The sequence below is a fragment of the Zeugodacus cucurbitae genome, chromosome 6, assembly GCF_028554725.1.
Source record: "Zeugodacus cucurbitae isolate PBARC_wt_2022May chromosome 6, idZeuCucr1.2, whole genome shotgun sequence".
Classification (NCBI taxonomy): domain Eukaryota; kingdom Metazoa; phylum Arthropoda; class Insecta; order Diptera; family Tephritidae; genus Zeugodacus; species Zeugodacus cucurbitae.
In genome coordinates, this window is record NC_071671.1 from 10,066,466 (window position 1) to 10,091,942 (window position 25,477).

The following is a 25,477-nucleotide window of genomic DNA, read 5'->3' on the forward strand; positions in this document are numbered from 1 at the left end:
TGTTTTGCTTTTGTGAAATATAAATAATTTCGCTAAACTCTTATTAACAAATACGACTGTTTTAGTTCTTGAGTGTGGCAGCACTAAAATCTTTGGAAAAACAATGAACCCAATTTGAAAGACAGTAAAAAAGGGAAATCAAAGAAAATTTGTTGAGAAAGTTTCGGCGGAGAACGTAGGCTTAAAATAATTCTCTGGTTTCGGGTTCACGGATGCGACAAAAGACGGGCAACTTTTTATTTTTACAAATTCACTTTAAATTTAAGAAATTTCTACTAATAATACCGCAGTTATACATATAAGAACGATTAGTGTGGGTACAAAACTTGTATTCAACAGTGTTTTTGCGTGAGTTAGAAAATTTATGGATTATGTTTATTGTGGCGCTGAACCGCCAGAGGACATTTTAAGTAAGTGTTGGGGGGAAAATATACAATTAAATTGTTGTTGTGAAAAAGAAGTAGCTTTCACCGCTTTTGCGGATAACGCTACATAGCCTCCTGAATTTTATATACGATTTTGTTCTTGCTCTTACGTAGATGTCTATGATGGCGGCGGCCAACGCGCCACGGGTCACTTTTCGCCAAATTTTAATGGTTTCAATATTAGCTCCGGGGACCCAGGCTACATGGAACTGGTACCCATTTTGGCAGATGGCGGAGAAAATTTTGGTGTATCAGCACTAGCATTTGATGATTATGAGGAGTTGCTCTGGATGGGTAATCAAGGGGTAAACAATAAAATTGTACAAGTTTCATCGATTAAATATATTTAAATGTTTTTTTTTGTGTCTTATAGGGCCACGTCACCTCGTACTACAGCGGCACAATGCAAAAGTACACTTCTTTTCAGGTGCATGCCAGCGATATTGTGCGTCAGATTATAAGTATCGACGCTGGTATCTTAGTACTAACGCAAACATCGTTGCGACATCAAATACGTCGTGGCATACCGAAATTCACGCATCGATCAAAGAGCATGTCAGAAATGGTGTGTATGCAACTGCTGACTCCACATCGTCTGGTCATGGCTGGTCTACAAGATGAAATGATAGAATTTGACTTGCGTACATTGAAAGAAACGAAAGTGGTAAGATCTGTCATTTTTATGGTATTCACGAAATGAATAATAATATTTCCTATATATGTTTCAGGAGCGTGTCGGTTCAACAGGTTGTACAGTTCTACGTAAAAATTCGCGTTTTCTATTCGCTGGTGATCCATTCGGTATGGTGACGTTGCGTGACTTGAATACGTTACATGTTGAGCACACCATCAAAACTCATACTGGCAGCTTATCCGATTTCGATGTACAAGGCAATTATCTCATCTCATGTGGTTATAGCGGCCGACAAGGCACCTTGGCCGCCGATCGTTTTCTCATGGTGTACGATCTACGTATGTTACGTTCCATATCGCCAATACAAGTACTCATTGATCCACAGCTGTTAAAATTCCTACCATCCCAAACGTCACGTTTGGCAGTGGTCTCTAGTTATGGCCAAATACAGTTGGTAGACACGGTTGAGTTGAGCGAACCGCGGGTGTCCATGTACCAGATCAACACAACTGGCAGTCAGTGTTTGAGTTTCGATGTGTGCTCCTCATCGCAGGCAATGGCATTTGGCGCACAATCTGGACATATTAGTGTTATCGCTGCTGTCAATACACCGCAACCACAATTCAATGCCTTCTCACGGAATACAGAGTTCGCTGATCCAGGTCCGCAGTTGCCTTTCGTACCCATCACAGACACCACATTTCCGCTGTCATCGATCGTCTTGCCGCATTTGGTGACAGGCGCACATTGGTTTTCCGACTGGCCAGCCGAACTCTTGCGTTACCAATATCGACGACCGAAGCCTATCGAAGCAGAAGTGCTGAATAATATGAAAATGCAAGGGCCCATCGGTTATTCACCAAATCCACGCACTGCACGACGCAATCAAATTCCATACATAATGGACTCACCCAATAATTTGGCGTCAAACAGCAATGGCATGAGTAATTCGACGAAAACAACGGATAGTGGCGTGAAAATCATACCGCGACGTTATCGCAAAGTGGAACTGAAATATTCCAAATTGGGTACGCAAGATTTCGACTTCGAGCAACACAATCAGACAATATTCGCTGGTCTGGAAGCAACATTACCAAATTCCTATTGTAATTCCATGTTACAGGTAAATACGAACTTGCACGTATGCATTTAAAATGTTATCGATAGTTTCAAAAACAACACTTTTATTTTTATTTCACAGATTTTATATTTTATTGAGCCACTGCGTCAAAAGTTAATTGAACATTCTTGCAAGAAAGAGTTTTGTTTGTCCTGTGAACTCGGTTTTCTCTTCAATATGTTGGACAAAAGCTCCGGTATGCATACATATATAAATCTTGCTATATATCTAAAACATTCAAATAACCTTTTCTTCGCACTTATTGTCAGCTGCCTCCCCATGCCAAGCTAGCAATTTTCTACGTTCATTTCGTACTGTGCCTGAAGCTTCAGCCCTGGGTCTTATACTGTCCGATCGTTCGTCCCATGTTAATTTAATAAGTCTTATACAGGTCAGTAATACATAAATTATGAATCATAAAAAAATAATTTAACTGCAAATATAACATTTTCTAGAATTGGAACCGTTTTATTCTACATCAGATGCATTATGAGATGGTGGATTCGGAGAAGAAAAGTCGCTTGAACAGCGCCACAAGCACAAGTAGTTCTGGTATGGTTTACTTTGTTATTTAGAGCTTAGTAGAGGTGTGTGAATGGTATGAGGCTAGCTTAAATAATTAACCCTTTACTTTACAAACATGTCATCTTGCTTAAATTCTAATTTTAATGAGTCAGCAATTGTGGATAACAGAAATTAACAGTTTTCGGTTTTGTTTTTGTACGCTTAGACAAAATAGGAGAAATGGAAATAGTAAGCTGACAAGTGACATTTGATTTTGCTGTTAGTGAGAATCTTTTCCAATTAGAAAAATCAGCAAAAATTTCTGATTTGGCTACTGAGTATATAACTGGAATTTTGTTAAAATACGCATATTTTACGAATTTTAAATATTATACTCTCGCAACAAAGTTGCTAGCAAAAAAGTTGCTAAGAGAGTATTATAGTTTTGTTCACATAACGGTTGTTTGTAACGCCTGAAACTAAACGAGTTAGATATAGGGTTATATATACAAAAGTGATCACGGTGAAGAGTGGAGTTCAAATCCGAATGTCTGTCTGTCCGTCCGTCTGTGCAAGCTGTAACTTGAGTAAAAACTAAGATATCTTGATGAAACTTGGCACACTTATTTCTTGGCACCATATGAAGGTTGCTTACGAAAATGGGCAAAATCGGACTACTGCCACAGCCACGAAATGACACATAAAGTGTCATAACTAAGTCATAAATAAAGTATTAAAAGTAAAATTTGGAAGAGGGGATCGCACCAGGCGGGCCACGAAATGACACATAAAGTGTCATAACTAAGTCATAAATAAAGTATTAAAAGTAAAATTTGGAAGAGGGGATCGCACCAGGCGGGGCCCCGCTCCCCAAATCGGTTATTTGTATATATCTTGCAAACCAATGAAGTTTTATAAACCAAACTTTCTGCAGTCGGTTCTCTTATGTACCGCACTACACACCATGAAAATGGTTGAAATCGGATAATAACCACGCCCACCTCTCATACAAAGGTTAGGTTGAAAATTACTAAAAGTGGGTTAACTCACTAACGAAAAACGTCAGAAACACTAAATTTCACATAAGAAATGGCAGATGTAAGCTGCACTTAGATTTTTTTTACAAAATGGAAAATGGGCGTGGCGCCGCGCACTCTAATGAGTCAAAAACCATATCTTAGGGACTACTCGATCGATTTCAATGAAACTTGGTTTGTAATAGTTTCCTTACATCCCAATGATATGTTGTGAAAATAGGCCAAATCGCTTCACAATCACGCTTACTTCCTATATATCAGAACTTTGGAGACTATCTGAATCGTTTACTTTACAATATATAAAGTAAGCACTATCGGTGCAGAACTTTGCACAAATACTACGTTTATAGTGTGGCAGCCCCATTCTAAAAATCGCCGAAATCGGACCATAGGTTTTCAAGGCCCCATATATCGAACATGAGGACCTCGGTGCTTCTAACCTAATATTAGGGTTTCCAACTTTGAAAGGACTTTATACAATATATATGATTGTGTATTATATAATATTAATAAAGTTTAATAAATATATTGCGAGAGTATAAAATATTCGGTTACACCCGAACATAGCCCTTCCTTACTTGTTATTATTAATTTTTTTTTTCATATTTTGTTGTTATTTTTTATTTCTTTAATATTTATTTATTTTTATTGTTAATTTAATAATATTTTTGATAATTTTTAATTTTTTTGTTTTTCTCGTTTTTTTTTTCTTTTTCATCTTTTTATTTTTGTTCTTTTCTTTTTAGTATTTTTTTCTTTTTATTTTATTATTGTTGTTATATTATTAAATATACTTTATATATTATATACTATGTGCAACAAAAAATTATTTTTTTATAGATGAAAATTCAGCTGGCAATGACAAACCTGCCGTGGACATCAACAACAAAGCAGGCGAAATATTTCAAACAATTGACATGAAAGATAGTAAGTTAACATTAATCAGCCACTTAAGTGTACTTTGTTTATTATGCGAAAAAATATTTAACAGACGATGATCGCGAACGTAGTAAAATCAACGAAGAAACGGAAGTTAGTCGTCTGTTTGGCACAAGACAAGATTGCATTAATCGTTGTCTCAAATGTAATGATGAGGTAATTAATACTTTTTTTTAATAATAAAACAATTATAAAAACAAAATATAAAAAAGTTGAAAAAAAAAATTTTAATAAAAAAAATTCTAAAAAAATAATTTAAAAAAATTTTAATAAGAAAATTATTTTTTTTTTAATAATAAAAAATGAAATTTCTATTTTTATTTTTATTTATCCAGAAAACCAAACAGAACATATTATTAGCGTGTAACCTCACTTATCCACTACAAGTGAAAGAAGGAGAGCAATTTCATTTTGGTTCCATACTCAAAGCCTCACTTAGCACGGAAAAGCATATACAAGCATTTTGTGAAAGTTGCAAAAAGTTCTCACCTACCAAGCAAAGTGTTAAGGTGAATTACCCGTTATATTTTTATATACAATATAAAGTGACAAATACATATATGCAACGCAATTTCAGGTTACTTGTCTTCCACAAATACTGGCAATCAATTGCGGTCTAAGCAATGATAAAGATTTGGGATTCCTACGCAGACAATTGAATCGTAATTTAAACACACCATCCGAGAGTCCAGCAATATTGAATACAAGTAAACCCTGTCGCTATGGTCTTAACTGCTCGCGCAGCGACTGTCATTTTGTGCATCCCGATAGGTGAGTTGGCTTGCAGTTTGTATAAAGTAGAGTTGTATTAACTCAATGGCAATTAGGAAATCGCCCGCTTCCAACAACATCACCTTCCAAACCAACAATTCGCCAAATGGGCGTCAGAATTCATGGTTTCCTTTGAGCTTTTCAATGTCCATCAGCCAACAAGGTGAGCTTAGTGTGCAAACCGAGCAGAGTAATACGAAAACGGAAGAGGTAAGTAATTGTCAGCTGAATGCTACTATTGTGGAGTCGACATTGTAGAGTTGATCTTCTATATATTTTCAGCACAATTACACGGAAAATAAGGAGAATCGCAGAAGCATTAATGAGACGAGCGATGCAGTCGGTCGTTCTACAGAATATGAGAAGAAACGATTTGCGAATTGTAAGTAATTTATATTAAGGGGTTGGGTGCATTTCAGTGGTTTAAGACAAGGGTATTTTTTAAAATATATAATTCTTAAATTTCATTTAAACTATTCAGCATATCAAACATATAAATCTAAAGAGTATTTTCTGAAATTTTTATTAAAATATTCCGAAAACTCAGTCGTTAGTATCTCATCTCCCACGACGTGTCCAAAAAAAGGCATGCAAGAGCTCATTATTGGTTGATGTAAAAACTTTAAACCAAAAATATTTCAATAGTACGTGGATAAATATAGTTAATGACCGAGAAAATATTAAATTTTCTATTTTTGGCAGACTTTTAATCAAAAAAATTACTTTTTCGAAAAAATAGTTGTAATAAAAATAAGAAAAAATACTTCGTTCATTTTTACATTTAGATAGTGTTGTTCATCAATAGATTATTTCAATGATGTGTGCAAAATTTGATCAAAATCGCTTCATAAGTTTTCGAGATATCGTGTTCACTGACTTCAAAAATTGAGTTTTGAGATAAACAAGTTTAAAGTTTTAAATTGAAACTGACGTGGCTTGAAAATTTTAACATTTTAAAACCCACCTACCCCTTAAGACCTTCATGACTTCATAGAAGTTCTTAGAAAAATACCTAAATTTCTATAATTCTCATATAAGTCATTTCCTTAGATCAGATGTAATTTTTTCCAATTTCAATCAAATGTGGTACATAACCTGTACTACGAAATTGAATTTTTTTTGGCTGTTAAACCAATCTAATTTTTTCCATTAGATTGAGTCACAAGTAAGGAAATTGTATTCTTCGATTTTCGAAGTTAGTCTTCAAAATTGAAATATTTACATTCGAAGTTCGAAAAAGTACATTAAAAAATATTATAAATTACAGGATTATACGACAAAATCGATTTTTTTTGTGGCTATTGGTCCAATCTAATTTTTTTAGGAGTTTGAGTCATAAGTTAATAAAATGTATTCTCCGATTTTCGAAGTTAGCCTCTCCAAAATCGAAATATTTGGATTCGAAGTTCGAAAAAAGGACATTAAAAAAAGTATAAATAACAGGAGTATACGACAAAATCGATTTATTTCTGGCTATTAGACCAATCAAATTTTTTCTAGGAGACTGTGTCAATGAAATTATATTCTCCGATTTTCGAATCTTTGGATTGGAAGTTCGAGAAAAGGACATTTATTTTAATTAATTTTTTCTAGTAGATTGAGTAGATTGAGTCAAAGAAATTATATTCTCCGATTTTCGAATCTAGTCTCCAAGTCGAAATATTTGGATTCGAAGTTCGAAAAAAGACATTTATTTTAATTAATTTTTCTAGTAGATTGAGTCAAAGAAATTATATTCTCCGATTTTCGAATCTAGTCTCCAAAGTCGAAATATTTGGATTCGAAGTTCGAAAAAAGCACATTTATTTAAATTAATTTTTTCTAGGAGATTGACTCAAAGAAGTTATATTCTCCGATTTTCGAAGCTAGTCTCCAAAGTCGTAATATTTGGATTCGAAGTTCGAAAAAAGGACATTTAATAAATATTATTAATTACACATTTTGTTTTTTATATAAAATATGGATATAATCTACATTTTCCTCTTAATTCAATGGAGGATCAAACTTTTTTGTCGAGCTTGTATGACAGAAAGGTCAAAGTTTGATCTTCGAAAAAAATTAAATATTTTTAAATCGAAAAAAATTGGACCCCTTATAACAACTGTCATATTTTTCGTCTTAACTCAATGGTATTTAAAACTTTACCGTTAAGCCTTTTAGATTATTTCTATATTTTGTTTTTTTTTTTTTAGAATCTCAGCGATATTTTAAATTTTTATTTTTTAAATTTTTCCAAACTTGCATACATATTCTGATCGAATTTGTGTTTTCTCTCATTATTCGCTTCTACAGCAACTTGCCACGAATCGTACCGTGAATATGCGCTACACGCGGTGGTCTGTCAAATCGACGATGGCAACCAAAAGAACTTGGTCTCGCTGATTAATGTAAGTAAAAAATATCATATACAGAAAATGGCGTCTAGTGGCAGCAGTGGTGAAGAGCAACAACAGTGGTACATTTTTAATGATTTCAGGCAAGTGAATAACAACTTACGCAATTCATGAAGCGTTAATCAATTCTGTTTTTTGTTGTTTGTTTTCACCACAGCATTTCACCAGTTTCGATACAGGAGTCCGTCTGGTTCACACTGGACTGGAAAGTGCCGTGCGTACTCTTCTACAGCAGCATAAATATGGACACAATAGCGGCGACGTCGGCTGCTGGTGCAGCTGCCAAAGGTGATATGCCCGCAAACAGCACGGAAGCGGAAATGCGCCATCATAACCCATTCATACAAGTAAACTACATAAGTGTGATTTGCCTTTTTTTTAATTTTACTTCAATAATCCAAAAGTTGAAAAAAATGTTTTTTGTTGTTGTTGTTTTGTTAGTAGTAATTGCCAAAGCAAAAGCAAAAGCATTTTGAAATTACTATTTATGATTATTATTACCTTATACCCTTATTGCAGGATATAACAAATCCTGTACAGCTAGCGCCAGCGCCAGCGTCAAGCAGCATGGGCGATGTTATATTTAAGCCATTGCAAGCGAATGAAATGCCACAGGCAGGTGATTTGGTCGCTATGGATGCTGAATTTGTCACATTGAATCCCGAAGAGAACGAAATACGTCCGGATGGCAAAACAGCAACCATAAAACCATGTCACATGAGTGTGGCGCGTATTTCATGCATACGCGGGTAAGCGGATAAAGCAGCGCTGTCGTCACGAAAACCATAAAATATATGTATGCACCAGCGTGCAAAGCAAATGTGAAGTTGCTGGCAATGTAGTTGTTGTGTGCGGGTGTGCTTGGAAGTAAAACGTTGAAATCATTACAATTGGCTAAAAACCAAACCCTAATACACACAACAACTATGTGATATGCGCTAGCAGCTACAAAATTGCTGCAACAATATTTTATGTTTTTGTTAAAATTTTTTTTTTTTCATTTTTTTTTAATAATTTTTTTTCATTAATTATTTTTTTTTATAAATTTAATTTTATTCTTTTTTAATTCATTTTTTTATATTAAATTTTTTATTTTTTAACTATTATTTTTTTTTTAATTTAATTTAGTTTTTTTAATTAATGAATTTTTATTTGTAATTGTAAATAATTAATTTTATTTCCATTTATGTTGAAATTTCAATTGCAACCATTTTGTTTATATGTATGTTTACATATATCTTGTTAAAAACCGTTTTGCATATTTTTTGTTGCCACCAGCCAAGGTCCCGATGAGGGTGTACCCTTCATGGACGATTACATATCAACACAAGAGAAAGTGGTCGATTATCTAACGCAATTTTCGGGCATAAAACCGGGCGATCTGGATGCGAACTTTAGCAGCAAACGACTGACCGCGCTGAAAAACTCATATCAAAAGTTGAAATATTTAGTGGACATTGGTGTGATTTTTGTGGGACATGGATTGAAGAATGACTTCAGGTGTGCCAAATTGCTGGTTCGCTTAAAAATTTTGTATTTTCTATATGTTTTTTTACTGCCGTTTAATGTGTTTCAATAACGTTACGTTTGCATAATTTCATATTAACATTATTAGCTCGCGAATAGCTTGAAAAATATATATGTATGTAGTTTGTAGCTGCTGCGGTTGGACGCTCTTTGAGTTGGCATCCACCAAACATTTGCTGATTTGTGGCCAATTACTGTCTACCTTTCACCGGAGTGGCGTTTGCAGTAGCCTCTGTGCAACTATGGACATTCAATATTATGTGTATACAATGCGTAATATTTGCTTTTGTTGTTTTTTGTTTTTGTCTTTTCAGAGTTATAAATATTTACGTGCCGTCAGAGCAAATAATCGACACGGTGCATTTATTCCATCTGCCACATCATCGCATGGTCTCGCTGAGATTTCTCGCCTGGCACTTTTTGGGTAAACATAAACACACACTTGCATATTTTCAGCGCGTTCATTTATAGAAATTAATTTTTTCATATTTTTCAGGTACGAAAATCCAATCGGAAACACACGACTCCGTCGAGGATGCGCGCACCACATTGCAACTATACAAGCATTACCTGAAATTGATGGCGGAGCAGAAGTTCACTGGCGCACTGAAGAATCTGTACGATCGCGGCAAGCAGTTGCAATGGAAAGTGCCTGAAAACGAGTGATTACGAGTGGGCGCGTTATCGACGCGTGCGCGAACGACGACTGACAAACGATTGTGTGTGGATGTGTGTATGGACTGTTTGTAAGGATAGGCATGATTTCATGATTGGTGTGTGGGTGATTTGGTGTTTGATCTAAGTATATGAAGCAGCAAAGTGCAGAAAATTTTCATTTGATTTCATGCTCATTAATGTAAATGAAATGCACAAAAAAAAGAACTTTACTTGCACAGACACACACACACACAAACACTCCACAAATTGTGTGTATGCGTACAAACATGAAAAAAAAAAAACAAACTCATACTCATTAAGAATACTGCGGCAAAAAGTACAAAAACGACACCGAACCGTGAGCAACAACAAAAATGCAAATGCAAAAAGGAGAAATTACAAAAAAAAAAAAGAAAACAAAAAAAAACCAACAACTACTTTGTTATTCCATTTTTTAAACTAAAAGAGATGATCTTAAGAAATTTAAACAAAAAAGAGATAATAATATTAATGCGTAATGCGCATGTGTAACGTGTAAAGAAGAAGATTAAGATTTTTAAAGAATGTACACACTATTTTGTCATACATACATACATACATACTTACATATGTTTGTTTTTAAACAATAATATATACACTATCATGAAAACACTGTGAAAGAAATTGTTAAATATTTAAAAAAGAAAAACACACAAAAAAAAAACATTATTATTTTCCCTGCAATTCTATGCAAATTCGTGTACAGTCCGACAGTTGTAGTAGCCCATAAGCAGCATAACAAGCAATCACACGCTCTTGTCCATTTTGTAAACTCAACTACTATGTCTTCAATAAACTACACCCAATACAATCACAACATTATAATATTATCGACGACCACATGTGCAGACGACACTTATTTTTGAAATTTGCAACAATATTTATTTTTAGTATAAAATGCGAGAAAATCACCAGATGACGAAAGGAAAAAAAAATCAAATTATATTTTTGAAAAGTTAAATAAAATCTTTTTATATATATATTGCAAACAGTGGTTTTTCAATTTGTTTTTTATTTTAAAGTAAGCGGTTACAATGCGACCATACTAACAATTTCGAATTCACGATTTTGAGGACATAACCTTACAAAGTTAGGAATATATTTTCTTTTTATTTTAAATCGCGAAGTTACTCTGAAATATACCGAGTGAGGTGGGTTTTAAAATTTCAAAATTAAAAAAAAAAGATACGTGGAGTCCCTACGCGCGGAAGAAGTTATACTTCTTAGTGATATTCCAAGGAATGCATATCATTTTGTATGAAAGAAAACTAGCGAGAGACACTTTCTTTAATTCACATTTTATAAATTTATTATGCACATTTTCTAAAGTAAAGTCCAAATCAATTATCATTTCTGGGTTCTGACGGTTTGATATCTATAATATTTATAATTGGATTATGATAACTAAAATACGATATGAAATGTCTTACATCTATTTTATCTATATTTCTCGCGAATACCGCATCAATTATTACCGCATTATTATATATAATTATTTGTATAAAACCTTGGATTTTATTCATTAAAATCACCACTCAGAAATCGTTTTATCCGTTGTAACCGAGCGATCATCGAAGAAACATCAGTTCTAATATGCCACAAGACAAAATTAGAAATGAAGTTCATAAACCTCACGCTGTCAGATAAAACGATGTACATCGCCTAATCGCGGGTCCTAATACTTTCGATTTGCAAAGAAAGTAAATGAAGACTCACTACAGAAATGATCCTGTGAAGTTTAGTCTTAACTTTTCAACGGCCAACGCAGAGTATTTCAACCAAAAGTCACACAAAATAGTTGAGAATTCGCCGAAATGAAACAGAAACGAAAGAAAAATAATGCGCAAGCATACAATCATACATATGCGTAAACATGTGAATATGTCACCAACCAAAAATTTAAACAATTGTTCTACAAAAACAAGAATTGCTCAAATAGCATAAGCATGGCAAGTGCTTTAAGTTCTCTGCTTTACTCTCATTCACTCTCCCTCTCTCTCTCTCTCGCGTTAATTGTTCAACGCTATTCCCTCTCCACTGAAGCGTTAAACAATTATCGCAACCTTTTCCGAAGTCTTATAAGAAGTATAACTTAAAAAAATGTTTAATATCACACTGTACAATATGTTTTAAATATTCTCTGTAAATTTCAAATCGATCCGAGTAAAATGCAATGAGATAGAACCTTTGGAAGTTCCGTCGATTAGGCCACGTCAGTTTGTACGTAAAACTTTAAACGTGTTTATCACAAAACTCGATTTTTTAAGTCGGTGAACACGATTTTTCGAAAAGTTATGAAGTGAAAAAAAGTTGAAATAACATTATCTAGTTAAGGAACGAAGTATTTTTTTTTTTTTATTTTTATTACAAATATTTTTTCGAGCAAACGAAAATTTGGCCAAAAAAAATATGCCAAAAATTCAAATTTCAATATTTTCTTTTTTCCTTCGTTCATTAACGAGATATATCCATATACTATCGAAATACTTTTGGTTTATTGATTTTAGATGAACCCATAATGAGTTAGGTTACACTGGTAGGCCAATACGCCACACATAGGCCGATTTAGGTCCTTTTTTTAATTTTTTTTGTGGCTTCACTTTTGATACCTCTTCCAGATTCTCATATTGTGAGGCCCCCAAGTAGCGAAGTCGTTGACAATGCAGGGCAGGTGCACAGAAGATGCTTCATTGTTTCTATTGCACCTTGCTCTTGACATTTCCTGCAGTAATCTCGATCTGTAAGTCCTATTTTGTAGGCATGTGCGGCCACCAGACAGAGGCCTGTGAGTATTCCCACCAAACTTCTGCAGTCCCTTCTATCGAGTGACAGAATGAGTTTGGTGTACGTCTGGTCAACGGCACATGGCTTTAACGGTTTTACACCCCAGTATATTTGTCCAACGTGTTAGGATTTTTCTTTTCATGCCCCTGTGCGGATCATCGTACAGACAGTGCATGGGTTTGCCAATGTCGGTCACGTTTCCTGAAACAGTTTTACACCATTATTGGCAATTTCGTCCACAATCTCGTTGCATTCAATGCCTTTATGTCCTGGCACCCAGTAGAAGTGAAGACACGTGTTCGTAGCAACTCTCTCCACTGCCACCCTGGTGTCCAAAACACTTTTGGCCGAAATGCAAACCGAGGTTGTCGCCTTGATTGCTGCTTGACTGTCTACGTAGATATTGACTTTGGAGTAGCCGGCTGCTGTATTGAGGGCTAGCTCTGCGACTTTCCCAATAGCAAGCAACTCCGCTTGAAAGATACTGCAGTGGTTCGGAAGTTTAAAAGGCTGCCTTACACCTAACTCCTGACAGTGTATTCCCGCACCAACCCCGTCCTCCATTTTCGAACCATCCGTGTAGATATTCAAAGTGCTGTGTGAGGTTATTATTCCCTTACGCCAGCCGTCCTTTTCCAGGTTCACTCGGAATCTTCTTTCACAGTTCATGAGTGGGGTTAAGTAGTCGGTACTTGCCAAAACTCCCCTACCCACCGAGCTGTGCCCAAAAGTTCTATACGTAAATTCTCCTACCGCCAGTAGTCGCCCCGCAGATTTTGCCGCATAGGTTTCGGCAAAGAGATCTATCGGCGGCAGGTTAAGTATCCATTCAAGAGCTGCTGTAGGGGTGGTTCTTACAGCTCCCGTTATACAGAGCTCTGCGAGTCGCTGAACCCTTTCCATTGGCTTTCGGTAAGTTGATTTCTTTATGCCTGTCCACCACACAATAGCACCATAGAGCAGAATTGGTCTCACTATTGCTGTGTAGCACCAGTGCATGAGAGGGAGAAAGCCCCCATAAAGCACATTACTGGCCTTTCTTACCCTTTCTTCCACATTGTGCTTCCACAGCAACTTACTGTCCAAGACGACTCCTAGGTACTTAGTGCGATCCTTTGGTGATATTTCTGTTCCGTTTAGCGAGGGGAACCTCCATTGAGGGATTTTGTATTTCCTTATAAAAACAAGCAGATAAGTTTTTTCAGCATTCAACCCTAGACCTGCTTGTGTTGCCCAATTTTGGACAGTATTGAGTAGGCTGGTCATAATGTTGCTGTCCACGGCAACTCCTTTTTTTTGGACACGTAATGCAGATGTTGTTGTTGTAGTAACGATTATCCAGCACTGCCGGAACAGAAAGCGTGAGTCTAGTTGACGTCGAGGTCGTTTAACGAGAGGCCTAGGAAAAATGCTGTTTCGATGGGGTCGGACCAAAGTGAAAGGGGTGTTAGGGGAGTTGGGCTCGTTGGGCATGTAAAGTGGTGATTAGTGTCATGCGGGGACTCGTTGCATGCAGCACATGTATTTTGTATGTCGGGGTTCAGTCTGGATTAGTAGGAGATGAGGTACCAACGGCTGAGTTTTCGGAATTTTTCAATAAAAACTTCACAAAATACGACTTAAATATATATCTTTGATATGCTGAATTGTTTAAATGAAATATGTGATTGTATTTATTCAAAAAAAAATTAAAAATTCTCTTGTTTACAACCTCTGAAACCCACCTAACCCCTTAAAGGAGTTTTTATGTAATTGCCATTGTAATATCACTTATCAAGCTTGGTAGCAACATTTGGTGCATTTAAATTGATTTCGGAGTACCTTACTTTTCGGTCTCTATATGAGTTTGAAGCGGACTTTCAAACACAGCAAACTACTTCCCATCTCCATGCAAAACGATCCGATTTTCTCGTCTCAATAAGTTTGAACAAAAAGCATGTTTGCATCCTGGACATCCGCAATTGACTCTACTGACAAGGAAATAACACGACTTTTACTTACATAACCACACAATAATCGAATTGGTTCAATGCAAAAACAAAACGGACACTTCTTAGGAATAACTAATTTTATTTTCGACTTATGTTTCATGTTTTCCGAAAGGTTGGATACAACAGGCAATTCATTAATAATTTATGCAAAATTTTAAAACAATTTTGGTGGACATATTTTTATTTTCTCTTCAATTATGTAAAACATATTATTGGAGTTGTAGACAGCCATATTTAAGTTTACACAGGGTTTCACATTTAATTGACCCTTTTTATTCGATTCGTGAGAGTGTTCCGTAAATTATACAGGCTCAAGGTTTTGTGAGTGGGCTATATGTGGATAAGGATATACATAGCTTCTATATATTGCCAGTGAGCTCAATAAGCAGTTTTATTGAATTTTGGCTACCATCAAGAAGTTAGCTGAAAACTTTATTCCATATCTAGTGGTTGAAATTACAGTTTAGTTACTCCTCTTAGATGCCACTTTCCATATATTCGTACACTGTCGATACGTTTGTTCAGAAATTTATAAATTTCGCGATCACCCGGTTATATTTATACACGGAAGTATCAAATGTCGAAACTTTTGCTAGTTTCACGGAACTGTCTGAATAATGTTTACAATGTTGTCAATTCGATAATGGAGAGGATGATGAATAGTAGCGTATATATTTTCCAAATGTCCGAATGCTAGACTAGATATGTGGCATGGAGTCGCAAAGCCATCGTAAACTCCAGACGAAAATGTTAGACAAATGCTTGTTTGTTGAAACTGTATGTGCCTTTGTAAATAGTTGTTCTAACTGCCACGAGTCAATCCGACGGTGCTTGTTTTCCGTTAGTTTTGCATAAACAATAACAAATCGGTTTTTTTGGTGTAGTCTGATTTATTAAAAAAAAAGGAAATTATCCTTAACAGTTATGTTAAGATTTAAAACTTAAAAAATTAAATTCAAATATTGTCATAGTCTTCGTCTAATTCGAAAAATGTACTCAAACTTTTACGCGTTGCAGCGAGTGTTTTTGTTTCTGGTGCAGTCATTTTTGCCATAATCTCGCTTGAAGCTTTCAACATGCTCTTGCTGCCGCTACCATACTGGTTGTTAGCCGACGTCGATGCGAATGATGACGATGGTGAGCAACTGGACGACGACGATGAGGATGATGTGGACTCAACGACTATGGTATTGGAGTCTATTTTACAGTCAGATAGTTGATTTGTGGGCGGAGTACTGAACGTAGTTGACGCCTTTGACGCTTTCGCCGCCACCGCACCAATATTGCTGCTGCACACACTGGCCGGTGGTGTTGTAATCACATTGGCCATTTCAGCCGGCAAGGCGCCAATGCTTATGGTAGCAACAGCAGGCATAGGCGCATTATTGCCTGTATTCAACGATTTACCATCGCCACTGCCACCGCCACCGCTATTCGTCACAATATTGGACAAATCAATGTTGATAATGGGCGATGCGGCAGTGAAATTGAAGTTCGCATTTGTTACAGGCGCACTCAACGGTAAGCTGCTGCTCATGCCAGCTTTTGTGTTAAGCTGTTCATTGGTACCCATGGCGGCAGGTGTTAGCGGCAGATTGCTGTAATCGATCTTGACGACGGGCTTATTGCAGAGATCATAGCTGAAAACAGGCGCGGGTATGGCAGTTTGTGAATGTGTTTGTTGTGTTATGTGTGATTCGGGCTTTTGTCGCTTGGTGGGCGATGTGCCGGTACAATTGTCATTATTGTTGTTGCTGCTCGGCATTGACTGCGCCTGATGTCGTAGACGTTTATGTCCCAGTTGCTGATGTGTAGCTATATTTGGAGGCGATACTTGCCACATATGCTGCGCTGCACTGGCAGGCGACGATTCGGAACGCATTAATTTCAAGGGTTGCACATAATTGCCATAGGCACCTCTTGGTGTCGATGGCGCTGTGGTTGCTGTTGACGCTGCAGGTGAGGATGGTGGTGGCCTTGCGGCTGCTGCTGCAGCATGTGCCACAGATGCCGTGTGCACGATAACACTTGGTGTGAGGCGCTGACGTATGCGTTGCCTTAAGTCTGCTTCAGTGGCTGCTGTGTTGTCAATAACACTGCCATTTTGCGGTGATAATTGGTATTGTTGCTGCTGTTTGTACTGGAAATGTGTTTGTCCGCCATTGACCTTTGGCGTGGGAATCATGCGACATTGGTTGCGTGCGCCTGATGTGGATGGCATACTCAGATCGTATGGTGTATCCGAATCGGGATAAACATCATCCGGTGAACTCTGACCGTCCTCTTCGTTATAGTTGGCTGCCTCTTCTGCCACGCTTATATCGGGCACATTCTTTACCAATTCACGCAGGAAATCAAAACGCTGCTCCGACATGATGCATTGCTTCATGTGGGAAGTGGATAGGGTTTTTGCATTTCGCGAATTTGTAATTCTCAATGTTTTCGTTAAAAGTGATTCCACAAAGAGTTCCAATGTCCTAGGTATATATAAGGAAATTAAAAATATACATTGTACCAGTTAAGAAAATTCGCCCTCGCTTTTGTTACATAACGTTAGATAACGTAAAAATCGCTACTAAAAAAAGTTCATATATATATACATATACTGTGATTTACACATGTATATGCAAGTACGAATTATTATTCGCTAAAAATGATTTATATATGTACATACAATGTATGCTCGGTGAATATAAGTCATTCCAAAAGATATAATTCCTAGTCACGTTTGCTTATTTGAAATATTGTTATACACATACATATTGTATATTACAAAATATGATCACTAGAAAAATACGCGGAGTAGTAATAAAGTGTTATGAAGTACAGTAAATTCGAAAAATTAATGTCAATAATTGCGAACTATTTGCGTGCATTGAGATGGATTAATTATGTTAAATATTTTAAGTTAATTTTAAGCGCTTATCATTGAAAATCACAGAAAATAATATGCTCTTAAATATGATAAATATTGAAATTCAAAATTTTCACGAAGTGTAACATAAACGCTACATATTTTCATGTAAATATGCTTTGTATTTTCAAAAGGATATAAATTATGACGGGAACAGCTTGGGCGACCTTTCCGATTTCTTCGTCACTCTGCATTATTTTCTTGATGCGACCCTGCAACACAAAAACAAATCTTATCAGATATTTCCGCTGTTCGAAACGAAAGCGAATGCGAGTGTGTGTGTGTGTGTGTAAGTTTTGTTCGCGCTACTTTCGTACGAATCAAACGCAAGGGGCGTTGAGAATCAACGACGCTTTGGGAACACATTAACAGAAACAATCGTATTTACTGTTTGATAGATACCGCGGTTTCTTTTGCAACACACTCGCACTTCCATTCACTTTCACAATAAAGCACTCACCGCCGGAAAACGCGCATTGTATTTCTTCTTCTTTGAAGGCATGCTGCAGCGATGAATTTATTGGCTTCGCAAATTTTATAATATTTATTAAAAACAAACACTTTTTTATGCGTTTATTTTTATTAATATTTCCAATTGGTCCCTGTTGTGCTTTGTTTTATCTTTACTGCCGTTATAGCTAGTTTTCGTCAATATCTGCGTTAACTACTTCCTCAATACAGTCGTTACCGATGACAACGTTGGCGTTAGCGTCGACAGCAGCTTTTTGCTTGTGTATTTTTTTTTTTGGTTTTGTTGTTCTAATTCTAAATGGAGGGGTTGATGTTTATACTGTGTTACTGAAAAAATACACCACTTTGTTCTAACGAATAAACTAACTATTTTCCCCGACACTTAATCGAAATTAAAACGCACAATTGTGCAAAACTGTAACTTAGGATATTGTTTTTCTCAATAGTTAAAAATTCTAGACAAGAAAAATTGACACGGCTTAGATTTTCCTCTATTTGATATGACGACCAAAGCAGCTGTCAAACTGCCTAACAGAGTTGTATTGAGGAACTTTTTAGTACAACGCCAATAAAATATGTAAACGTTATGTTGACGTTAAACGATTAACGTTATTACATTAAAATAATCTCTATGAAGGAATTAAAACTGTCAATGCGAAATTCGAAAAGCGCACATTAATTTAAAGAAAACCTCATCTTCACCCAGATAAAAAATATAAAGCAAATAACCAGCAAAATTATTGAAAATTTTAAATTTACTTGGAAATTATGAGCGCCATGAGAAGCATTAGTAGCTATGTATTGTGTTTTTGCTTTTTCACAGTAAATTACACTAATTAATTGCATTATTGCTTATAAGCTAAGCCTTGATTAAAAAAACTGTTTAGATTTGCTTTGAAATGCACATAAATATTCAAACTCTCTCAAATGTCACAATTTTGAAAATCTAATTATTTAATATTAACACCTGGCATCCTTGTTAGGGCGCACCGCAAAAAAGCCGACAGTAGAATAAAAATTGTAAATAAAAAATATAAATGAACTTTAAATATTAAAAATATTTTCTTCTTTGATGTCCAGTAAGCGCAAAGATCCTTGTAAGGCAAACGCATGTAAAATACAGGCCTGCTTAAGCGGTGAGCATAATTTGATTTTTAAAGCATGTACATACGAGTACTAAACTAATTATATAATTATGTTTGTCTTCCAAAGAAAACCACTATCAAGAGAGCAAGTGTTTGGAGGTCTTGGAGCAAATGCGTCTATGCTGCCTAAAGTGGCATAAGGAATCCAATTGCTGTTCAGGAATCATATTAGAAAGAAGTTACCTCGTCGACAAAGAGGAACAGAAACAGAAGTCATAAGAACCAGTTTCCAAATTTACTGTAATAAAAGGTATGTTTACCAAATATTAGTTTAAATAAAGATTATAATTTTGTTGAAGTTTATATGATTTGTAATTAAAGTAGAATATACTTAATTAGACGTTTAAGAAGTCATGTATGTGTAGGGGCGTGTAAGGGCATGCATTATTGGATTAAGGTTAAGGTGAGGTATTATAAACTTTTTTTCCGGTGACATATAAACGACTTTCGAGCACTATGTGCAACCGATCCCATTAGTTATAATTGTAAAAGCGATATTAAATCTAAAATGTATTCCTGACTTATGAATTGGCGATACAATCAGATTCAGTTCACCGAAATAACATCCCTTGGCAGTATAAAATCCGGTAGCTTGAGAAACCTACCACTAAATATTAGCCGAATAACAGCTAAATCAAAATATTAAGATTTTAGGATTTAAGATTCAAATTCCAACAGACTCATTCATAGCAATGTGTTTTCTTCTTACGAATAACTCTTAGGATATAATATAATGAATGTCTAATAGCGTTTTTACATAAGAACTAATTGATCAATAAACCGGACTCTGCTCGATTAAAACGCTGATTAAGAGCGATTGACTATATAAAATAAAAATCTACATCAATTTTTGTATTATCTTTTAATTTGGCTGTGTATAATATAATTTGTCAGAATTAATTCTAACCCAAAAATTTATTTGCAGGTATTTCCATTTCAGTGAATGATGCAAAAACCTTCTATTCCACCCTACAAATTGTCACCCGAAATACAAGAAAGAATACAACAGCTACAACAACAAGCACAACAAGAAAGTGGACAACGTCGTCGTACAGCGGTGCTGCCAAAACGCACTTGGATTCAACGCAATCCACGTCTTTTCCAAATAACCTTTATCACCACATCTTTGTTGGTACTTTTCTCGCGGCCTTTGTACGACGCCTTCATTGCGGATCCAGTACCGCCACCAATAGGCGGCGCACCTCCAGGTCATAAACGTTAAGTAAGCAACTAAGAAGCAGTATAATTCCAAATATTATCAACGAATAAAGTCAGCAGTTTGTGTAATATAATTAAAGGAATGGAATCAGTGCGCAAAGCTAAGCAAAGACTACGCAATTATCCCGTGCTACTGGGCAAATGCGCTGATAAGGCAGCTGTTTACGCGGCATGTGTGACACGAGATTTAAATGTGCAGCATCATATTTGCGATAAGGAATTCAAACAGTTCAATGAATGTTTACAGAAAGCAGCAAAAGAAATGAAAACTAAATTGTAAACCGTTTTTTTTTATTGTTGCTGGATTGTTATAAATGGAAAATTTTCATATAAACTGTTGATCTATTTATTGCTTTTGGCATGTGCAATGGAAATAACTGAACGGGTTAGTAAAAATCCGAGAAAATAGTTGATGCAAAAATATAAACAAACACAAACATAAAATATAAAATAATAACATATACTTGAATTAACCATAAATTACATATATTTGTACATAAATCTAACCAAAAATCAACTGTAACATGTCCATGTCTAACACTGCAGCGAAGAACAACATACAACCAACGAAAACGTTTGTATGCCGCTGTGGCACGCTGCTACAAGAGCTTAGCTTTCGCACACATATCTTCATATCCATATTGCTGCGTCTGCTGCTTATCACCTACGGCCATTGGCATGACGCACACTCTGAGTTGCCTTACACAGACATTGACTACAAAGTGGTCACTGATGGCGCGCGACATGTGCTGCAAGCCGGCAGCCCCTTCAACAGGCACACCTACCGCTACAGTCCCATTTTGGCGTACATGCAAATACCAAATGTGCTATTACATCCAGCCGTCGGCAAAGTGATCTATGCGGCATTCGATATATTCGTGGCGTTATTGATATACTTATTGGTACGTCTGCAATTACAAGTGCAATGCCGCAAAGCGGTGCATGCGCTGTTGAGCAAGTTCGGGAAAATCAGATCGGCGCAGCAGTACAATGAAACCGATGCACGCAATCGTCCAGAGAATATCGCACGTGCATCCGCTTGCTTTTGGCTTTACAATCCACTAACGGCGATCATATCGACCAGAGGTAATGGTGATAGCTTCTCCAGTTTCTTTGTCATCTTAACAGTGTATCTGCTCGTCAAATCCGAGGATACGAAACGCGGTGCAAATTGGTTAATTTTCGCAGCCGGCTTGACACATGGCTTTGCCATACATTTGCGCCTCTATCCGCTACTCTTCAGTCTCGCCTACTACCTCTGTCTGTCGATGAGCCTAACACGCAGCGCACGCGATCTGCTGCGACAACTACTGTTTCCCTCATACAGACAGTTGTTATTAGTTATGGGCACGTGTATTGCGCTCTTTGCAGTCACCGGTTTCTTCTACTCGCTCTACGGTTGGCAGTACATATACGAAGCGTATTTATATCATTTTGTGCGACGCGATGTGCGACATAATTTTTCGCTATACTTCCTATTGCAATACCTAAGTGGCAATGCGACGGAGACCTCGCTGGTAGAGAAGCTGCTCATCTTGGCGCCACAATTGTGCTTACTGCTCTATTTGAGCTTCAGTTTTGGACAGTTTCGTCAGACCTTAACGTTCTGTGTGTTTGCCTTGGCCTTCGTTATGGTCACTTTCAATACGGTGGTGACGTCGCAATACTTCGTTTGGTATTTGGCGCTGCTACCGCTTTGCCTCAACAATCTACAAGCGATTTCGTTGTTGCGTGCCGTCATCTACTTCAGTATATGGTTGTTGGGGCAAGCGCTATGGCTGCTGCCCGCCTATCTGTTGGAATTCAAGACATGGAATACATTCTATTGGATTGGCGCGCAAGGCGTTTTATTCTTTTTAATCAATAGTTATCTGCTAATGCGTCTGATTGAACACTACAGCTTTACATCCTTTAAGGTGAACTTTAAAAAGCTCTTCTAAACATAAGTATATCCATATATTTAATACCACTTGCACTTGAATCTTACAATATGAATTACTTAAATATAAATTTTGAAATACTAAAAAAAACCGAAAATGCTTACAGAAGTATTTTTTAGCATAAATTACAAATTCGATGCTCTTGTAATATGCGTTAATCTAAAACTAATAATAATATTTATAAAATGCAATACAATAAAATAAAAGCTTTAACGTGAATACAAATCGTGAATTATACACAGATTTTGCTTATTATTTTCATAAGTGGCTTAAGCGCCGGTCCATTATAAGGCCCCGGCAGATTTCGCACCGGCTTATCACATCTAGCGCATGTGGTCGCTGTCTACTCAATCACACTGCCATCCAAAGCGCTGCTTAATTATCTCTTGCCCGTGCTGTTTAGTGTTTGAGGAGTGTTAATAGTCAGCACGTTGTCCAGCTAAGCAATTAATTCTACATACATAAGCACGAGTACTTACAGACAAGTGAATATTTAGTTTCATCTAGATCCACATGTGAATGCTTGGCCTTAGTAGAACGTAGTACATCTGGACACATGCGTGCCAAAGATGCACATACCTTTGTCACAATTGTATAATTCAATAATATAATTATGAGATTAGATTTGAAACAATTGTGTTGGATGATTTACGTGCAAACAGTATCTGTCAAAAGTTTGTAGATTATTTTCTTCTTAATTGGCGTAGACACCGCTTTCCTTCTCGCAGTTTGGCGTCAATTGGCAATACCAAGTGTAGCCAGGTCTTTCCAACGGAGGGGTGGAGCGGTTCCTCTTCTTCGGTTTCCACCAGCGGCTATTGAATCGAATACTTTCAAAGCTGGAAGCATCGTCCTTTCGAACAACAAGACCTAACCAGCGCAGTCACTGTCTTTTTATCCGCTGAACTATGTCGATGTCGTCGACAGCTCATCGTTCCATCGTCTGCGGTATTCGCCGTTGCCAATGTTCAAATGTCCATAAATCTTGCGCAAAACCTTTCTCTCGAAAACCCCAAGAGTCGTCTCATCGGATCTTGACATCGTCCACGCTTCCGCACCATAAATCAGGATGCGAATAATGAGGGACTTGTAGAGTGTGGCTTTTGTTCGTCGAGAGAGGACTTTATTTTTCCAATGCCTTTACCTTTTGAAAAGGATGATTCTGCGTTGGATTTCCAGGCTGACATTGTTCTTGCTGTTAATATTGGTTTCAAGATAGACGTAATTATCTAGAACTTCAAAGTTATGACTGTCAACAGTGTCGTGGTAGCCAAGTCGCGAATGCGCCGACTCTTTGTTTGGTGACAGGAGATATTTCATCTTGTCCTCACTCACCATCAGACATATTCGCTTCGATTCCTCATCCAGTCTGGAAAAAAGCAGACCAAAGGGCACGGGTATTGCTTCCAATGATATCGATATCATCGGCGTACGCCAGCAGGTGTACACTCTTATAAAAAATTGTACATTCTCTGTTTAGCTCTGCGGCTCGAACTATGTTTTCCAGCATCAGGTTAAACAAGTAACACGATAGCGAGTCACCTTGTCTGAAACCTCGTTTGGTATCGAACTGCTCGGAGAGGTCCTTCCCTATTCTGACACCAAAAGCTTGTGTTGCTCAACGTCAGTTTACACAGCCGTATTAGTTTTGCGGTGATACCAAATTCAGACATAGCGGCATAGAGTCAACTCCTTTTCGTGCTGTCAAAAACGGCTTTAAAATCGACAAGGAGATGGTGTGTGTCGATCCTCTTTTCACGGGTCTTTTCCAAGATTTGGCGCATGGTGAAGATCTGGTCAGTTATAGAGTTTCAATTTCTAAAGCCACACTGATAAGATCCAATCAGTTTGTTGACGGTGGGCTTTAGTCTTTCACACAATACGCTCGACAGAACCTTATATGCGATATTGAGGAGACTTATCTCATGATAATTGACGGTGATGGTGGGGTTCCCTCTTCTTGTGGGTTGGGCATAGTGCGCTTAAATTCCAATCGTCGGGCAAGCTTTCGTCCGACCATAAGAAGCTGATACATACACCTTATCAGTTCTAGTATTTACTTTGTAGAAAATCCAAATTGTGTTGTGTTTTGAACAAACTCTTTTGTAGTGCAGCATTTTGTGTCATACTGTATACTACTATAACTTTGTATTCACGCTGTTCGTACTTCACATGTAGAATTGATCACATTTTCAAAACATGTTTTCGAACGACATTTCCGATAAGGTCGTTATGTTTTTAGCACAACAAAGGGCTTAGGCCTGTAATTATAAAGCGGGGATAAATAATTACTGTTATTTTATGAACTCTTAACACGAGTTAGTGCCACTCATATGCATGTATTTTATATACAAATTTATGCTTATAATTCAATTATATTCCAGTCTTTAGACTGTGACCTTTGACCTGCTTTTTTACATTTTTGAAGACATTACACTACCAAAGAGGTTTATATGTAATTAAATGGAGAGGAAGCGGAAACCAAGCGTCTTCTTAGATTAATTAAGATGGTTTGCGTTCTTGAAAATATCAGCTTAATTAAAAATTATCAAAATTATCATGAGTAGCAACGACCTCCAATTGAACCCCCCAAATAACTGTACAGAATGAAATGCCAAAAATACATAGAACAGAAAACTATAAATATAATTAATATACTAAAAACAATGAGATTCCCTCAAATATTATCGCTACCCGAAACACATACACATCCACATATGTACATATTATTTACGCGCCGCGGCTACAATCAGCATTCGAGTGCTTGGACCGTTATAAGTAAAACTCTGATTAAGTCAATCGTCGCGAAGTCGCTTTATTATTGACGCTGTCCAAAGTCGGGATTTTACACTTGCTTGTGTGCATAATGTGGTCAGCAGAATCGGGGTCTGTTCGGTGATAAGCGGACATGGCAGATCAACGACAATAAGTCAAGTACATATTGATGTAATCGAAAGCATGTTTCGTG

The 25,477-nt window shown here is 36.8% G+C and overlaps 6 protein-coding genes and 1 non-coding gene across 9 annotated transcripts; 5 read left to right on the forward strand and 2 right to left on the reverse strand.

Moving 5' to 3' along the window:
- The first annotated feature begins 126 nt into the window (after positions 1-126).
- Positions 127-11,035, forward strand: LOC105210948 (PAN2-PAN3 deadenylation complex catalytic subunit PAN2). 3 transcript variants are annotated; one of them, XM_011182162.3, is made up of 19 exons: positions 127-410; positions 540-730; positions 799-1,089; positions 1,154-2,182; positions 2,261-2,375; positions 2,449-2,570; positions 2,635-2,731; positions 4,561-4,647; positions 4,712-4,815; positions 4,995-5,168; positions 5,237-5,430; positions 5,487-5,640; positions 5,713-5,812; positions 7,723-7,906; positions 7,981-8,170; positions 8,343-8,572; positions 9,102-9,323; positions 9,665-9,774; positions 9,847-11,035. In XM_011182162.3, exons 1-19 carry the CDS (start codon positions 365-367, stop codon positions 10,014-10,016), a joined length of 3,810 nt encoding a protein of 1,269 aa, XP_011180464.1. In that variant the 5' UTR covers positions 127-364; the 3' UTR covers positions 10,017-11,035. The 3 variants fall into 3 exon arrangements, with proteins under 3 accessions (XP_011180464.1, XP_028895304.1, XP_011180465.1); XM_029039471.2 differs by having other exon boundaries at positions 2,635-2,722; XM_011182163.3 differs by having other exon boundaries at positions 128-410; positions 2,635-2,725.
- A 541-nt stretch (positions 11,036-11,576) lies between these two features.
- Positions 11,577-11,792, reverse strand: LOC114803805 (small nucleolar RNA U3). The gene has a single exon (XR_003752211.1). It is a non-coding gene; the product is annotated as a small nucleolar RNA U3 (small nucleolar RNA).
- A 3,925-nt stretch (positions 11,793-15,717) lies between these two features.
- LOC105210947 (uncharacterized) lies at positions 15,718-18,738 on the reverse strand. Its single transcript, XM_011182161.3, has 3 exons — positions 18,196-18,738; positions 17,875-17,947; positions 15,718-17,302 (listed from the first exon to the last, which is right to left on the reverse strand). The coding sequence occupies exons 1-3, from the start codon at positions 18,235-18,237 to the stop codon at positions 15,777-15,779; spliced, it is 1,641 nt and encodes a 546-aa protein (XP_011180463.1). The 5' UTR covers positions 18,238-18,738; the 3' UTR covers positions 15,718-15,776.
- A 421-nt stretch (positions 18,739-19,159) lies between these two features.
- LOC105210946 (cx9C motif-containing protein 4) lies at positions 19,160-20,378 on the forward strand. Its single transcript, XM_029039448.2, has 3 exons — positions 19,160-19,342; positions 19,419-19,601; positions 20,277-20,378. The coding sequence occupies exons 1-2, from the start codon at positions 19,279-19,281 to the stop codon at positions 19,568-19,570; spliced, it is 216 nt and encodes a 71-aa protein (XP_028895281.1). The 5' UTR covers positions 19,160-19,278; the 3' UTR covers positions 19,571-19,601; positions 20,277-20,378.
- On the forward strand, positions 20,295-20,850 carry LOC114803802 (uncharacterized). The gene is made up of 2 exons (XM_054235292.1): positions 20,295-20,573; positions 20,650-20,850. Exon 1 carries the CDS (start codon positions 20,295-20,297, stop codon positions 20,571-20,573), a length of 279 nt encoding a protein of 92 aa, XP_054091267.1. The 3' UTR covers positions 20,650-20,850.
- On the forward strand, positions 20,433-21,102 carry LOC128919713 (uncharacterized). The gene is made up of 2 exons (XM_054235293.1): positions 20,433-20,573; positions 20,650-21,102. Exon 2 carries the CDS (start codon positions 20,652-20,654, stop codon positions 20,847-20,849), a length of 198 nt encoding a protein of 65 aa, XP_054091268.1. The 5' UTR covers positions 20,433-20,573; positions 20,650-20,651; the 3' UTR covers positions 20,850-21,102.
- On the forward strand, positions 21,091-22,741 carry LOC105210945 (GPI mannosyltransferase 1). The gene has a single exon (XM_011182158.3). The coding sequence runs from the start codon at positions 21,094-21,096 to the stop codon at positions 22,507-22,509; it is 1,416 nt and encodes a 471-aa protein (XP_011180460.1). The 5' UTR covers positions 21,091-21,093; the 3' UTR covers positions 22,510-22,741.
- The last annotated feature ends 2,736 nt before the right edge of the window (positions 22,742-25,477 follow it).

Excerpts from the sequence above, each read along its gene's own strand:
- LOC105210948 (XM_011182162.3), top strand. The coding sequence starts at position 365 with ATGGATTATGTTTATTGTGGCGCTGAACCGCCAGAGGACATTTTAA. Across the intron at positions 7,907-7,980 it reads TACATTTTTAATGATTTCAG|CATTTCACCAGTTTCGATAC; the intron begins GCAAGTGAATAA and ends TTTTCACCACAG. Across the intron at positions 8,171-8,342 it reads ATCATAACCCATTCATACAA|GATATAACAAATCCTGTACA; the intron begins GTAAACTACATA and ends CCCTTATTGCAG.
- LOC105210947 (XM_011182161.3), bottom strand. The coding sequence starts at position 18,237 with ATGCCTTCAAAGAAGAAGAAATACAATGCGCGTTTTCCGGCG. Across the intron at positions 17,948-18,195 it reads ACAATGCGCGTTTTCCGGCG|GGTCGCATCAAGAAAATAAT; the intron begins GTGAGTGCTTTA and ends TTTGTGTTGCAG. Across the intron at positions 17,303-17,874 it reads AGCTGTTCCCGTCATAATTT|CTAGGACATTGGAACTCTTT; the intron begins ATATCCTTTTGA and ends CCTTATATATAC.
- LOC105210946 (XM_029039448.2), top strand. The coding sequence starts at position 19,279 with ATGTCCAGTAAGCGCAAAGATCCTTGTAAGGCAAACGCATGTAAAATA. Across the intron at positions 19,343-19,418 it reads AATACAGGCCTGCTTAAGCG|AAAACCACTATCAAGAGAGC; the intron begins GTGAGCATAATT and ends TGTCTTCCAAAG.
- LOC114803802 (XM_054235292.1), top strand. The coding sequence starts at position 20,295 with ATGATGCAAAAACCTTCTATTCCACCCTACAAATTGTCACCCGAAATA.
- LOC128919713 (XM_054235293.1), top strand. The coding sequence starts at position 20,652 with ATGGAATCAGTGCGCAAAGCTAAGCAAAGACTACGCAATTATCCCGTG.
- LOC105210945 (XM_011182158.3), top strand. The coding sequence starts at position 21,094 with ATGTCCATGTCTAACACTGCAGCGAAGAACAACATACAACCAACGAAA.